Here is a 15,652-nt window from a genome sequence, read left to right as displayed (position 1 = left end):
CAACCGTTATCCGCATCAATTTTCCCCATCTCATTGACGAGGTTTGAAAATATTTCGCTTGGTTGATAATTTTGGGTACACACTATAAACCAAAATTCAATATGGCAACTTGACTGGCGAAAATGAGCGGCCACGCAACCAAGCAACAAAGATCTGAGCAAAACTTTTCAACTTAATCGGTAATGGATGCAGCACATTAAGTGCCAGTTCTAGTTTAACTATGCTTTCCAATTTTGCAGGCTTAAACCCGGTTTAAAAAACTGAGAACTTCAAACCGGGGCAAAGGGTGAGTTTTCTTCAAGTTTAGTTCAAGTGAAAGTCGAAGTTTGACTCCATTGAAAATAGTTTAGCTAGAAGACAAGGTTACGTCCATTCGTATTCCCGTGATGAGGCCAGTTCTTCAACACCTACTTACTAAATAAAGTAGCCAGTTTCTCAAGGCAAATTTAGCTCTTTTCCTAAGTTTTCCAGATAACTAATTTTCTCAGTTTAAAAACTCTTCTCAGTGAAACAAACGAACATTGGATGTTAGTCATAAAATAATAAATATACTAAAACACAAAAAACAGAAAATCAGTAATTGATAATAAATATTATACTTGTATTAGAAAAAATTATTGAAATCGAGTGCTTTTTTAATTAAGTGAAGCAAACACTTTTATTACTCCTCTTTTAAGTAATATAATTTTTTAATTACTTTGGGATACGTTTCTCTTTGTCAGTTGCTCTAAACTCAGTTTAAGCGTCAGATATTTATAAGGTAAACATAGTTTAAGAATTCACCACAGCTACAGTCGTATGGAAAATTGGCCGCTAGGATGACTGATGACAGTTTGTAACATCATATGCGTCTTCTGATGCACAACTGATTCGAATATAAATATTTGGAGACGCTTTATTGTATTTGACTGCTATATAAAGTTCGAACTCCTAAAACCCAAACAGAAGGTGACTTCGCTATAGCAGAAATCATTCTTTTTTCTTACAATTTGCTGGTTAGAATTTCAAAGTACCCAACTTCTTCGTTACTGCCTTATTTTTCTTGTTTATATTCACATTTAAATTTTGACATTCCAATGAACATAAACGCAACAACAACTATGTGGTCCTGATAGAGGTCTAGATATTTCTGTAAGAAATCGACAAAATTGTCGATTATGAGGACATCACATCAATTCGAACTAATTTGCTCGAGATAAACTGTTTCTCTAAACATTCATCGACAAAATGTGGAACAGTATGAGAAATGGTATGGAATGCCAATCGACAAGTATCATGTGAAATGAATTCTTGTCACCTTGACTTCTGAACTCCAGAAAGCAATCCGAACACCAGAGAGCAGAAACCTAGCTAATATTGAGATCGACCACCACTTGGACAAGCTAAACAATATTATACTTACTGCCATAGAAAAGAGAGTCCCGAAAAGAAAAACTAACAATATTACTCATAACCTAGCCAAAATACCGGTGTTAAAAACATTACTTCTAGAAAAAAGCAAAACTCTAACTAATATAAAAAAATATAACCGGTTACAACTACAGTGCTCTCTCAGCAACATACAACAAGAAAAGACAAAACTAAAATTAATCAAGAAACTTATCCAGGAAAATATCAAAATACATATAAACAATCAATTAGAACATAAACTCTCTCACATTAATACTAGCGATCCTTCAAAAATATCTACTGCTAAAAAATCGTTTCTCAAAAATCAAGATGAAACCATCAGTCACCTTTCTATTCCCTTTGCTTCATCCGAACTGATACAAGAGTCGGGACTAGATAGCTCTTTAATTGAAAAGAATCTGGCAACCAACAGCTACATTATTAAAAACAACAAAGACGTAGTTGATGTGATTGGCGTCCACTTCGAAGCAATCCACTCTTCAAAACAGAATTTGCGTACTAATCTAGTTCACTCACAAGTAGATGCATGCTTCAATGAGTTTTTAAGAACAAAAACTTTATTTGATAGCATCGAATCGCAGAAAACAACATTTAGCAACGAAAAAAGAGCTAATGACCTTCACGAGGAACAGACTGACAGCTTTTTCATTCTACCTAATGACCTCGCTAGGGTATTCGCAAATTTAAAAAGTAAATTGTCAGCAGGTTTAGATAAAATACCAAATATCATTCTAAAAATCTTTCCTCAGAGATAATTTTAGAATATTGTACTATATTTAACAACATGTTGAACAATGCATATTTCCCACCTTGTTGGAAAAAGGCTAAAATGATTGTTATACCCAAAAAAGACAAAGAAAAAAATAGTATTAAAAATCTTAGGCCAATCAGCTTGCTTCCAAATATTAGCAAAGTCTTCGAAGTGGTAATAAATATGAACATCAATAGAATACTCGAAAATAACAATCTGATCAGCCAAAAACAATTTGGCTTTAAATATAGACATTCGACTACTCATGCTATCAACCTTCTAGTCTCGGAAATAAACTGGAACTGGAATAAAAAATACGTCACAGGAGCTTGCTTCCTAGATATCGAAAAAGCGTTTGACCAAGTATGGATAGAAGGGCTTATAACAAAACTTATCGGATACAAATTTCCTCTCCATCTGATTATATTAATTTACAATATGCTCTGTAATAGAACATTCTCGGTATGGATAAATAATATAAAAAGCAGTCGAGATTACTATATAAAAAATGGACTACAGCAAGGAACTGTAAATGCCCCCACCCTCTTTAACATATACATACTAGACCTACTGCATAAAATTGACAATATAATAGCCTTCGCCGATGATGTTGTTATTTACCACTCAGACAATACAATTGCCAACATAAACACACATCTCCAACTTAAATACAATATTGTAGAAGAATATACAACGGACTGGCACCTCAAATTAAACACCAACAAATGTGTGTCCCCCTATCAAAAAATGCAACACTAACATAAAAAAAACTGGAAAAATTTCAAAATTAAATCTGAGAGCACAAATACCACAATTCAACAAACCGATAAAGTCAAATACCTCGGCATATACTTAAATAAGTTCTTGTACTACAATCACCACATTAACAACCAAATAAAGAAAACAACTAGAGCATATTATGTTTATAAGAAAATGTTCTCGACGAAATTTCTGCATAACAGGCTAAAATCAATTATGTATCAGGCATTGGTAAGACCTATACTCACATATGGGTGTCCTATTTGGTATAACTTGTCACCATCTTACATGGAAAGGATAAGAAAACTGGAAAGAAGGATTCTAAGATCATGCACTTCCTTATATAGGACAGCAAAAAGCAACTACACCAAATACGTAACGAATGCAAAAGTATATAACACAGCCAAAGTACCCAGAATCGACTGTCATATAATAAATCTAATTAGGAGACACATAATGCGCTGTCTTCACAATAATAATAACACTCTAATAAAGGCACCTTACCCTGAAAGCGATGAATATTTCCTGTCAACCATTAAAAAAGGATTTACACCACCGGAAACATTCCTCTATCTTGATAAGAACGGTTTTATACAAAATAAGGACCATATACCGATAATTTATCACATTCATAGAAGAGCCAACGTTAAAACAGTCACGTCAAAAGCCCTTAACAGAGAAAACCAACGTTTTGATACATACATCTCCCCCAGAGACAAAATAGAAGCCCTTGATATTAATAAAAAATGCTGGTGGCTAAACAATACACAAACATAAACTCTATTTCATGCCGAATACCCGACATATCTTCCTTTTAAACAATTTTATCTTCTATTAAAAAAGCTAAGCATGTACTGTTTTTTACAGGATTTTTTCTCTGCAATATAATCATAAAATATTATAAAAGCTTCAAATTAAAGCAGACACATCTAAAATACCATCAATTAATAAAATGTTACTATATATATCTAAGAAGCTCGTCATGTACTTGAGAACTCGTCTAGAGTCATTGTATAATCATATCATATACTTAAAACTATTGTTTATTTTAGTACATAACATTATTAATACCAAAAAAAAAAAAAAAAAAAAAAAAGAATTCTTGTGTCAAACTTGAGAAAATTAAGCATGAAAACTATATGGAAGCCGTAGCACAAAATTTCAGTTCGCTTTTGGTTCGGCTTCGACCAAAAAAGCTGAAATGTGAAATTTTCATACGGAAATTCTCAATATTATAGCTTCTATAGTCCACTAACTAGTTAGAGAGCGGTCCACGTTCTCCTGTACCTCAAACTTTAAATTCATTTATCGCGAAACGACTTTTTTCGACCTGGTGTTGTCAAAAAAAAAACTGTTCAACCGAATCGTCTGAAATTTCATATGTTGTTCACAATATCAACGACAATCGCCCGTACTAGAATCATATCATTGTTTCAATTATTACGTATTTTTTTATTAAAAAACTGAAAAAAGCCGATTTTTAGGGTGTCGAATTTAAAAACGTGCCATTTTGTCAAAGTGTTTTTTTTTTATTCTAGTAGCGGGTCATAGCTACAGTCATACTGATTAAATTTTTTTTTGGTTTTTGTGTTACAGATGTGTAAATTGAAAGAGCCAATATGGACAACACCGTCCAAGTCAAATTTTTCGGGAGGGTAAACTTCAGCGCCATTTTTTTAATTATTAATTATTATTATTTTTTTTTAATTTTTGTATGTAAAAGAAGTTAAATAATAAGGCTAAAAAATTTAAAACTTTTTAATTTTTTAATTTCAATTAAATTTTTAATTTAAAACTTTTTAATTTTTTAATGTGAAAAAATTCCTGAAAATACCCTCAATTTTCAAGCTCTAGACCACCGGGACCTCTTAATTGAGCACCAGAATCTTACTTTCTATGTTTCTATTTTTAGGATGGTCCTTAAATTCTGCTGGGAAAATTCTGAATTTGAGTAGCAACATCATATTTTAAAATATTTAGGTACCTTGATCCACCCACTTATTTTAAATATGCTAAAAAAGCGATTTAGTGCCCTTCGCTTTTACATTTTTCCAACATCTCTAGACTGTAGACCAAAGTAGCCCCTCGGCAAAACTCCTCCTAGGTATATGCACTTTTCAATTCTCCACACAATGTTAAAATATCTCTATTCTGTAAAGTGTAATTATTCTAATTCGCACATTGTCTAATTTGAATTCCATTAAGAAACAAGAATCAGGATTCACAAAAACAAAGTAAAATGTTCTGAAATCACTTTTTTGAGGTTACGCTATAGCAGATCACTCATACGCCTAGTTGAGGCGTTTTTTACAAATATGATATGATATGATACTTTGCAAGTACAGTGGCGGACAATGAAATTAGCACAAGTTGGTTTACAATAAATGTTTAATAAAATAATAAAAAATGAATTGTGTGTCAATTCTGAACAGTTTCGTTTGAACAAAATGCTCGAAGTACATAGATATCAAACAACTTTCGATCTTGTGAAAGAAAAGTTTTACTGACATATCGGCAGTTTCAAAATAATTGCTCTCCAAAGTCATAGAATTCACAAAATGGAAGTTTTGTCGTAAGCTTTAGGATGCTACATCAGAATTCGTTTTAGAGGTATGGTTCCTTCGGCAAAGTTTCTTATTTTGATCCCTAGAATACGATTTTCACATAGCAATGAGCAATTTTTAAATCGACCTGCCCTAATACATACATATCGGCTGCATCGTCAGGGCAGATGGTGACGCAGATGAAGACGTCAGCTGCAGGCTAAACAAAGCAAGGGCGGCGCTCGGGCGAATGCATACAGTACGCGCGAATTCTGAACTGCGAATATTCGGCTTATGTGTGAGTCAGTATTGTTGTAGGGAAGTGAACCATGGCTGGTCTCTAACACCTTCACGCAGAGGCTACAATCTTTCGTCAACAAATGACTGACTCCATATCATCTGCAGAATATTCTGGTCAAACACCATCAGTAACGACGCACAAATGAGGAACCAAACCTCAAATTGAAATTAATATTCTGATATTAGTAAAATATTTCGCACTAGGCTCTAACAGGTGTTGAAAGAAAGAAGTACACATACAGGGTGAACGATATGAAGTGTTACCTATTCAAAACACTATAACTTTTTTGTGTGAAATTAGTTTTTATTGATTTCAAAGTCAAAATTGTTCAAAAATGATTACAATTTTAATATATATTCACTTTAGCTCGATATGACCACCTTTTACCTTGACTATGGCCTTCAAACGGTCAAAAAATGAGTTGGATGCTGCACGAATGTGATCTTGAGGTATTTTGGCCCATTCTCGTATAATCGCTTTTTTCAGCGCATTCATACTGGCATATTTTTTAGTCCACACTATGCTCTTCAAAATGGATCAGATGGAATAGTCCATCGGATTTACATCTGGCGAATTCGAAAGCCATTGTGTGGACGAAATGAAGTGTGGAACATGATTTTTTAACCATTCTTGGTTCACACGAGCTTTATGAGACGGTGCCGAGTCCTGTTGGAACGTCCATGGTCTACGACCGAAATGTTTGCGTGTCCACGGCTCTAAAGCAGCTTCTAAAACATGCAAACAATTCCCGATAATAAGTCGCATTCACTTTGACACCAGGCTCGATAAAAACGATTGGAGAGCGTCCATCAGCAGTCACTGCGGCCCAAACGATTACTTGCGATGGGAAATTGCTTCGAGTGGCCATACGTAGGCTCAAATTGTCGTATGAGCGTTCGGTCAAATAAACGCGATCGTTTTGAGTGTTTATGAACTGCTCAATTGGGAAATTTTTTTCATCACAAAACACAATGTTAGGAAATTCGCCACGTTCGTGCAAGCGCAACAACTCCTTTGCTCTTTCGCACCGAACCTTTTTTTGCTGGGGTGAAAGATCGTGTGCTTTTTGGAACTTGTAAGCCTTGACCTTGAGCTCATTTTTCAATATGCGTCGAATGCTGTCTTGCGATATTTTCAGTTCTTTGGCCATTTTTCTTCCACTTCGACGTGAATTTCGTTCAAGTCGAGCCTTCACTTTCCGAACCATTTCTGGCGTTGTTGCGATTTTTTTTGGCCCACCTCTATAGCGGTTTGCAATGCTACCAGTATCATTGTAACGTTTTATAGTGGGATACACAAACATTTTATTCACTTTGAGGTGACTGAGCTCACGAACAATGGCTGCTTGTGATTTTCCAGCCAAATATAACGCAATCACACCATTACCTTTGAATTCCATCACAGAAAAAAAAATTCAACAAAACTGAGACGCAAATGCTTTTGATGGCTTATAAACAATATATTGAACTGTCCTTAGAACAATTTTGACGTTGATGTCATGAACTGTTTTACAGATACAAGCAGTGTGAAGTTGGTAACACTTCATATCGTTCACCCTGTATGTATGTATGTATAAGTAAATCGAGCATAAGTAGATGTCAAATTTTGTTTTTTATTTGTTACAATTTTGTTACAATTTTGCACACTTTATAAAATTCAATGCCTAATCCACTCTTATTATGATACAATTAACAATTTTTGCGTCAAGGTAGCAAGCAACTAACAACAAGCAAAGGTTCGTCTGCAGTACAAATAAGATGCCTAAGAGGTAGAAAATAACGCACTCAAATTCATATGTAGATATGTATGGGTAAATTAATTATCTTGCCACAACTCAAGTCAAGTCTTAAGTGGCCTAGCGGAGTTGGCTAAGTTGTTCATGCCCAAGCATACTTACATATGCATACATACATAAGTACGGATATTTTTGTGTGCGTATGTATGAGCGAATATTTACCTTATTTGTTTACTTAATTATGTAGGCGAATGCATTGGCAACTTATTAAGCTTATGCCCAAAGTTTAAAATTACGTAACTGTTTTTTTTTTTTGTTTGATTAGTTATTAAACGAATAAAGTGATAAATTTGTAGGGCACCCAAATGAAAAATATATTTTTTAAATATATATCTATGTAGTATACAAGTAATGCACCCGCAGGGCAACTTTTAATTTAATTAGAAGCAACAATGCAACGTCGTCAATAATAGAGTGACCCCAATGTTGGGCAAACGCGTCTTAACGCAATCTATGTGCACAGGTTTGTACATACAGTATGTTTGTATTACTGCATATAAATGCTAGTTTGCTATTACTCGTATAAACACTACGCGAAGCGACGGCAGGTTACCTGAGGCCAAGGAGTAATAAATCGCGCAAATATGAAAAATATTTTTGAGTGAAAAAAAAACATAATTTTTTGCTTAATAAACAGCTGTTATTAAGCCATGTATGAATAATGAAATCGTAAAAATATTAGAGAGCAAAATATTTTTTGTGGCATTGTCGGGCGATTGTAGTGGCATAAAATGTGTACTGCAGTTGCTTCCGTGTAAAAGTAAAATATACAAAATATTAATTACTACTTATTCTAGTATTAAGAAAAAAAATATTTGCAATAATTTACCGACAATGGCACGAGCCATCTGTCGATTTATTTTTCGTGCAAAAAAATTATCCGGTTTTCGGTTTTTAAAGCCACTTAAAATATTTTATTATTTTATTAAGTAATCTCTTTGTATCTAAATTCATATTTAATAAAACGCACGAGTTTATCTTAATAATCATTTTCCCCATTGAGAATCTCAATCAAATGAATCATTTAATGTAAATTTTTCGAAAAAGACTTTTTTATTATCTCTTATTAATTGTGAGCGCGCCCACGAAAAACGAAAAATATTCAAATTGAAATTTTTAATTTATGAGTAGTGATTGGGATTGAGGCCAAAGAAGATGAAAGCAAGAAAATAGTACATTAAAGTCTCCGTAGACCTTGCCTGGCCAGTGCATCTGCCATGTATTAGAAACAAACCCGTTATCAAAGCACTTGCAAATTACCAGGGCAACACAATAACAAAGTATACATATATTTGCATGACCCATAGTCAGGGCCGTGGAGAGAGTATTCGGGCCCCGGGGGAAACTTGAGATGCGGGCCCCTTCAAATTTTTTTTATTTATCAAAATGCGTATTATGTTATAGTGATATAACATTTAAACATTAAAAAACTCATTGATAAAATTTTTGATAGAATTAATTATGAAATATTGATTAAAATGAATTTTAGAAAACTCTTCAGCAGATGTGAAATAAAAATCGCAGCTGAAAAAAGTTAATATTTTTTGACTGCCACTTTGCTTAGAATTTGCTTTTCTGTCTTTAGCTGAGGCAAAAGCTCTTATAATATAATATCATCGAAGTCGATTTTCCTTGCTAACACAGATTCCAAATACAAAGTTGCCAATCCTGTTACTCGACTCTGAGTTGAACAAGAACGATGGTAGTCTTTGATCCTTGATAAACCGCTGAACGATCTTTCGGCGCCGGCAACCGATACTGGCAGGGTGCAGAATATTCGCAAAGCAATGCAGTTGTTCGGGAACAGAGTATCCAAGTTTTTAGCTGTGATAGCATTCAACAAGTCGAACGGAGGTATACAACATTCCGAATTTCCAGTAAAATTCGCGTTGTACACACTCTTGAAGTGACACATCTCAATTGAGATTTCTTCCGACACATCAGAAGGGTATTTTTTAGCAAAATTAAGAGCTGCTGTCTGAAGTTCTGCTTTTTCAATTTTAGGAAATAGCCACAGGAATGAGAAAATGTTGTTTATGTTTTTAATTGCAGTAAGCCGATTTTCAATACCAGTGATAACTGAGTCCTGATGACGAGAAATGTGTTCCTCTTGAAATCAATTTCTTCGGCGGACATATTTCGATATGGTGACACCAAAAAAAGTCTGTGACGGAACTGTGGTAGAAGTATTATTTACTATATTTTTTTAAGCAGGAAATTTCTTGGAATTACCCTCGAGTCCGGGCCCCTCTGAAAACTCCGGGCCTGGAGGAAAAAGTACCCGATCCACCCCCCTCTCTCGTCGGGCCTGCCCATAGTACAGGGCCATTTGCACATAATTGTGAATTGCCCTTATGTATTATAGTTTGTGGTGGCAATTATTTAATTTTCATTTTAGAAAATGGGTTTTTTTCTTTTAAGCGCACTTACGACAATGGCAAACCGTCGAGTGTAGTTCTGCCAAGAAAAAGCTCTTCATAAAAACCATTTGCCGTTCGGAGTTGGCTTAAAACTGTAGATCCCTACATTTGTTGAACAACATCAAGACGTACACACAAATAGGAGGAGGAGCTCGGCTAACAGAAGTGTACGCGCAAATTTTTTATTTATTTAACTCGCGTTTATTTCACAGTTGCGAAGAATTAAATGAAATGTAAACAATTCACTGCGACAAAAGATTTGTCTTTAAGGGGGCAGATACCTGTAAAATATTGTATAAAATTCATAAAATATTAAGAATATGTGAAAAAAATTTTCGCACGTAAATTTAATTGTTTCTTATATTATAGATCGTCAACCGTGACTACTCTATTCTTTGCGTTCGAGGGAGAGGTGTACTTACGTTGCCATCTTTAGACGCGTTTTTTCTCAAAGCTATATTTTTCGAATTGGCGTACACGATAACTTGAAAAGTTATTGACCGATCTCCCTGAAACTTTGCACACAACGGTTTTATGATATTATTTTCTATGTGAATTTACAATTCGAAACTTTTTCGAAAAAATTATTTTTTCGAAACAAAAATAGTAGGAAAATTCACACCCAAATTCATTTATTTTTTGAAGCATTTTGATCCGCGATTTTTTTTTCATTTTTGTTTAATTCATATAGAAATTATGACATTAATAAACAAAAAATGTTTGATTTTTTGTATTCAGGTCACTGACGCCGATGCTAGAATGCCCACCGATTGAAAAGCCCCGCGGCGACCTTCTTGGAAGAATTGGGTGTACATTCGCCATTTTAAATGATTAAAATAAAAAAAAAATTGTTTATATTATTTTAAAGTATAAGTAAACTGTATGCCAATTTTGAAAAAAATATATTTACTTCTTCATTTTAAATAATTTTAATGAAAATCAGGGAAAATTTGGCGGTTTACAGGTATCTGTCCCCTTAAAAACAGTTTCAAGCGGACCGCTTGCGGAACGCCTTCATCGTCGTCGTGTTGATGTTGTTCCACAAATTTTTTATATTCTGATTGAAGTTTGGACATTTTAACTACCAAGTTTGAAAAAAAATATGCACCTAAATATTAGGTTTGTAGCGATTTTACCGAAGACTTTTATTTAAACAAAAAATTGTAATTATATCAATAAGCGATTTATATATGTTATACGTTTAGATTCGCCGTTACTGTTTACAACCCCTTTCCACCTCTCGATCAATTTGTTGATGCCGTTCCGCCAAAAATCGCCTAGTCTGGTGTCAAAGAAGTTGTTGAGCCAGATCTTAAGGACTTCTTTGTTAAAGGAAATTAGCGACCTTCATGTGGTTTGCAAAGTCCGGGGCATATGGCGGATGCTAAAGCACCTTCCATTTGAACTCTTGGAGTGTGGCTTTGACGAGTTGCGCAACTCGTTGTGTGGCGTTGTCGTGAAGGAGTATGGCTTGACCATGTCGATCAGATTGCTTCAGTCGAATAGCCTCATTCACGCGGTGTAGCTCGGCAATGTAGAGCTCCTTCTTGACTGTGACATTCTTTTCGAACATTTCCCAGTGCACCATGCCCTACCAGTCCCACCAAACACATATCTTTGGATGAAGATCCGGCTTAACTCTCGGCTTTGCCATATATTGTTTGCTTTACATTGATGTATAGGCACCATTTCTCATCTCCCGTCATGATTCGGAACAAAAAGCGATGTTTATGAACGCGTGTTGATCGGTGGCGGACGAGATGCTGAGAAGCAATTTGAAGCCTTTCTTTGATGGCGACTTTTTTTTTATTGAGCTCGTGAGACACCCAGGCTCCCAATTTTTCGGTAAGTTCCATTGAATGAAGGTGATTCAAAATCATTTTATGATCGCGTTCCATTTTTCCGCCAATTCACGGCTGGTTTGGCGACTGTTCTCCTTCAAAAGTGATTGCAACGTTTTTCATCGAATTCAGAAGGCCTTCTGCTGCGGGACGTGTCATCGTCGTCGCCATTTTTGAACTTTACAAGCCATTTCCGTGCTGTAGACTCAGATATGAAACCATCTCCGCATCTCACAAATTTCTCGGGCAGCTTCACCAACTTTTTGACCTCGAAGCAAAGAAGCGCAGGTGTCGAAAATGTAGATACTGGGTACTCCATTTCTATGCATCAAAACTAGGAAAGAATTAAATAACTCAAAAATACAATTAACATAGTTTTGTAGAACAGAAAGAGTTGTATCGAATGAATACTTATCCCCTGTCAAACAGCAAAGAAATCGTTGTAAAATAAAAGAAGAAAAAGAGTCCAATCAGACAATAAATACGATTTCTAGATAGATAGCGACCCCAGCACCACCTATCGAATGAAGTTTGGAGCAAACTATGTAGTTCCATTCATGTAGCTATAATACATGTGGTATGTTTAGATTTTAAGCCAAATCGGGCCACAGATATCTCGGCTACTGCGACACTTATCTGAAAATTCTACGATTTTTAGTTAGAACTCTATTGGTTGGCTATTTTTATACTTAAGATATATGCACCTTAAAACTGTAGGTCCCTCTATTTGTGGAACAACAATAAGGCACCCGCCACAAATAGGAGGAGGCCAAACACCCAGAAATGGCATAAGCGCCAAAATACAAACAGCAGCCAGCAGTTACTTTTTTGACTAGCAGTCATAGTGACGTCAGACTATTGTCTGAATTGAGACAATATTACACTAAAAGTCAGCATTATGGAACGGGACCTTCTGTTGCTGAAAATACAATAACAGTTGACAGTTCACAAAAATTGGAAGAGAAGATCAAGGGCCACTCCATAAATCAGTAGAGAATCTTGACCTAAACACCTTTCAAAGGTTGGATGCGCCAAGTGTGTTAAAATGAAGAACACAATATTTTTTCAATATGAACTAATTTTTTATAAAAAAATAGCCTTTTTATTTAAAATATTTACATGTGTAAAAATGTTGGTATGTGTGTTAGAGGTCGGTTTTTTCAACTAGTTAGATGAGTATTATCGAAACATGCTAGCGGACGATTTCGCTTATGTGGTCAAAAGATAACAGTGCAAACGTTCGACTGAGTAAAGCTTAACGGTTCTAGCGGCTCTTACCGCTGTAATGGATGAATAGGTATGATTATGGCAGTGCGTGCGTTGCAATAATCGCTGCGGAATCTTCATAGTGATGTTGAAGGCGACGAAAAAATTTGAACACTCTTGGCTTATTGCATATCACAAGTTGGGTTTTTTGAACTGTGTCAATTAGCGATTGTTGTTTTACTCCTTACCAACCGCCACCCCAACCGCCACCACCGCCGCCGCCACCGGACCAACCCCCATGGCCGCCGCCGCCACCGCCTTCTGAGATGATTTTGATGATTTTGACACCACCTCCGCCATGACCGCCACCACCACCACCGCCTCCCCAACCGCCGCCGCCGCCACCACCGGACCAACCACCGTGGCCGCCGCCTCCGCCACCGCCATGAGAGATGACTTTAATGATTTTAACATCAGCACCGCCACCGCCGCCACCACCACCCCAGCCACCTCCACCGCCGCCGCCGCCTCCCCAACCTCCTCCACCGCCGCCGCCACCATGGCCGCCAGAGCCAGCATCAATGATCTTAACAATCTTAACACCGCCGCCTCCACCATGGCCGCCACCGCCACCACCGCCAGACCAGCCTCCACCACCTCCGCCGCCGGACCAACCGCCACCGCCACCGCCAATTATGCCAGCATTCGCAAGGGCGCAAGCCGCCAGTAAACAAACGAATATCTAAGAAAAAAAAAGATGTGCATAATACCAGAAATTAATTATAGCAGTAATCCATTATAAGAAGTCCTGTGAAGACTTCTCGTAGCTGCAACTTTTGTATGATTTGTTGCCGTTAATCCAATTCATCCTTTTGTGGCACGTACCTTCATGTTGTTGTCTCTTTGCTTAATTGATATGGGAGTCTAGAGAGTCAACTGAACAACTGATGTTTTAACCGTTGCTACGCGCGCTTTTATTTACGAAACTACGAAAAGTTTCCTTCGGCAGAAGATTGCGTGCGGCAGACGACAACGGCAGCAGTGACGACGCATAGCAGCAGTAGCAGCAGCAACAGCATCAGCATCGGCATTAGGGCATAAACTTCCGATGGTTTGCATGCTAAGCAAATAAAAAGCAGTAACTAAAAACCAAATTTTAAAACTAGTAAAAAACCGGCCGCCACAGCTGTTTGTTAGAGTGATGATAGTGTTGTTGTCATACCTAAGGCTTGTTTATAGATTTTTTTCTTTCTGAAGTTTCTTGGTGATTTTCCGTAAACTTCCCTTTCATTACGGCATTGGTCATAGCATTTCATAAATCTTCGTGTAATTCATCTTTGCATTGGCATCCAAGCACTGCTTTCTTTAATTGCACTTTTGTTGTTGTTGTTGCTGTTGCTGTTGCCTTTGCTACTAAACGAATTATGCAATGTATGACAGATAAAAAAATTTAAAAAACGACGTTAATTATTGGACAAAATGCTAGCGACTATGCCAGTATAACCAAATTTACATACTCACGCACACACATACATGAAGACCCTTACAGTGGATAACTTTTTAAACCGTACACATCTCTATCATTGTTGTGATATCACTACATCCAACATAAATTGCCATCGCGGTCGGAAAAGTGCCAGAGAATTGGTCCCCAGGTTTAAAAGAGGCATATGAAAAGATAGTTGGTTGGTATTATGTCGGCCATGCGGGAAGGAATGAGTCATATTTTGTGACAAGTTATCCCGGATACAGTTAAAAAGTGGGCGCTTAAACCAGTGTCAAAACAGCCCCACAAGACACGTGGACTTCCTTTGGATGTTTGGTATTAGTTGGTCTCCAGTAACGGCATTCAGACACAAAAATGTTCGAAGTTGTTTTTTGAGTAGTCAATCAGCTCCTTATTTTGTAGTTTGTATTGTTCAAAGAAAATACAACTGCACTTTACACTGACGGATCCGAGATTGATTGCGGCGTCGGCATCGGTCGGAATATACGGAAGACCTCGAAACTTCCAAGTCTTTTCGCCCGGGCAATTGGAATAGTATTTTTCAAGCAGAAGTTTTCGTAATAAGAGCAGCTAGCAGGATAATTAGAAACCATCTACAACAACTAGCGAAAGTATGTTTGTTTTTTTAGATAATCAAGCAACCATCTTAGCTTTAAAGTCTCCTATAACTCAAAAATTGTCAGACAATGCAAAGAAGAACTTAATGCTTTAACGCGCTCGACAAACATCACTCTCATCTGGTTACCTGGTCATAGGCACATAGAATGAAATGAGAAACCTGATGACTTGGCAAGACCGGGGGCATCCTATAACGAATCCGAAGCGGTAGAAACAGGCTATCCCCAAGACGTGCGCGAAAGGGAGATCTTCTCGCTATTCCAGAAGCAGGCCGTTGATAGTTGGACAAACACGGATACCTGCAAAATAACTAAACAAACGTGGCCCAATTTCAACAAGTCCAGAACTGACGAGTGGTTAAGGAAGCCACGAGCAGACATATGAAGAATTATGTGAACAATAACCGGCCACTAGCCTTTGGGAGACCATTCCAGAAAAATAGAGTGGCTGTACAACGACAGATGTAGAAGCCGCAATCAAGAAGAAACTAAGGAAACAGTC

General features: G+C 36.7%; 1 protein-coding gene across 1 annotated transcript; it reads right to left on the bottom strand.

The window, feature by feature from the left end:
• Positions 1-13,270: 13,270 nt before the first annotated feature.
• LOC128857490 (uncharacterized) lies at positions 13,271-13,917 on the bottom strand. The gene is made up of 2 exons (XM_054093244.1): positions 13,912-13,917; positions 13,271-13,768 (listed from the first exon to the last, which is right to left on the bottom strand). Exons 1-2 carry the CDS (start codon positions 13,915-13,917, stop codon positions 13,271-13,273), a joined length of 504 nt encoding a protein of 167 aa, XP_053949219.1.
• Positions 13,918-15,652: the final 1,735 nt, after the last annotated feature.

Source organism: Anastrepha ludens, chromosome 3 (assembly GCF_028408465.1).
Source record: "Anastrepha ludens isolate Willacy chromosome 3, idAnaLude1.1, whole genome shotgun sequence".
Lineage (NCBI taxonomy): Eukaryota > Metazoa > Arthropoda > Insecta > Diptera > Tephritidae > Anastrepha > Anastrepha ludens.
Note: the sequence above shows the minus strand (reverse complement) of the source record. Positions and strands in the feature narration are given on the sequence as shown.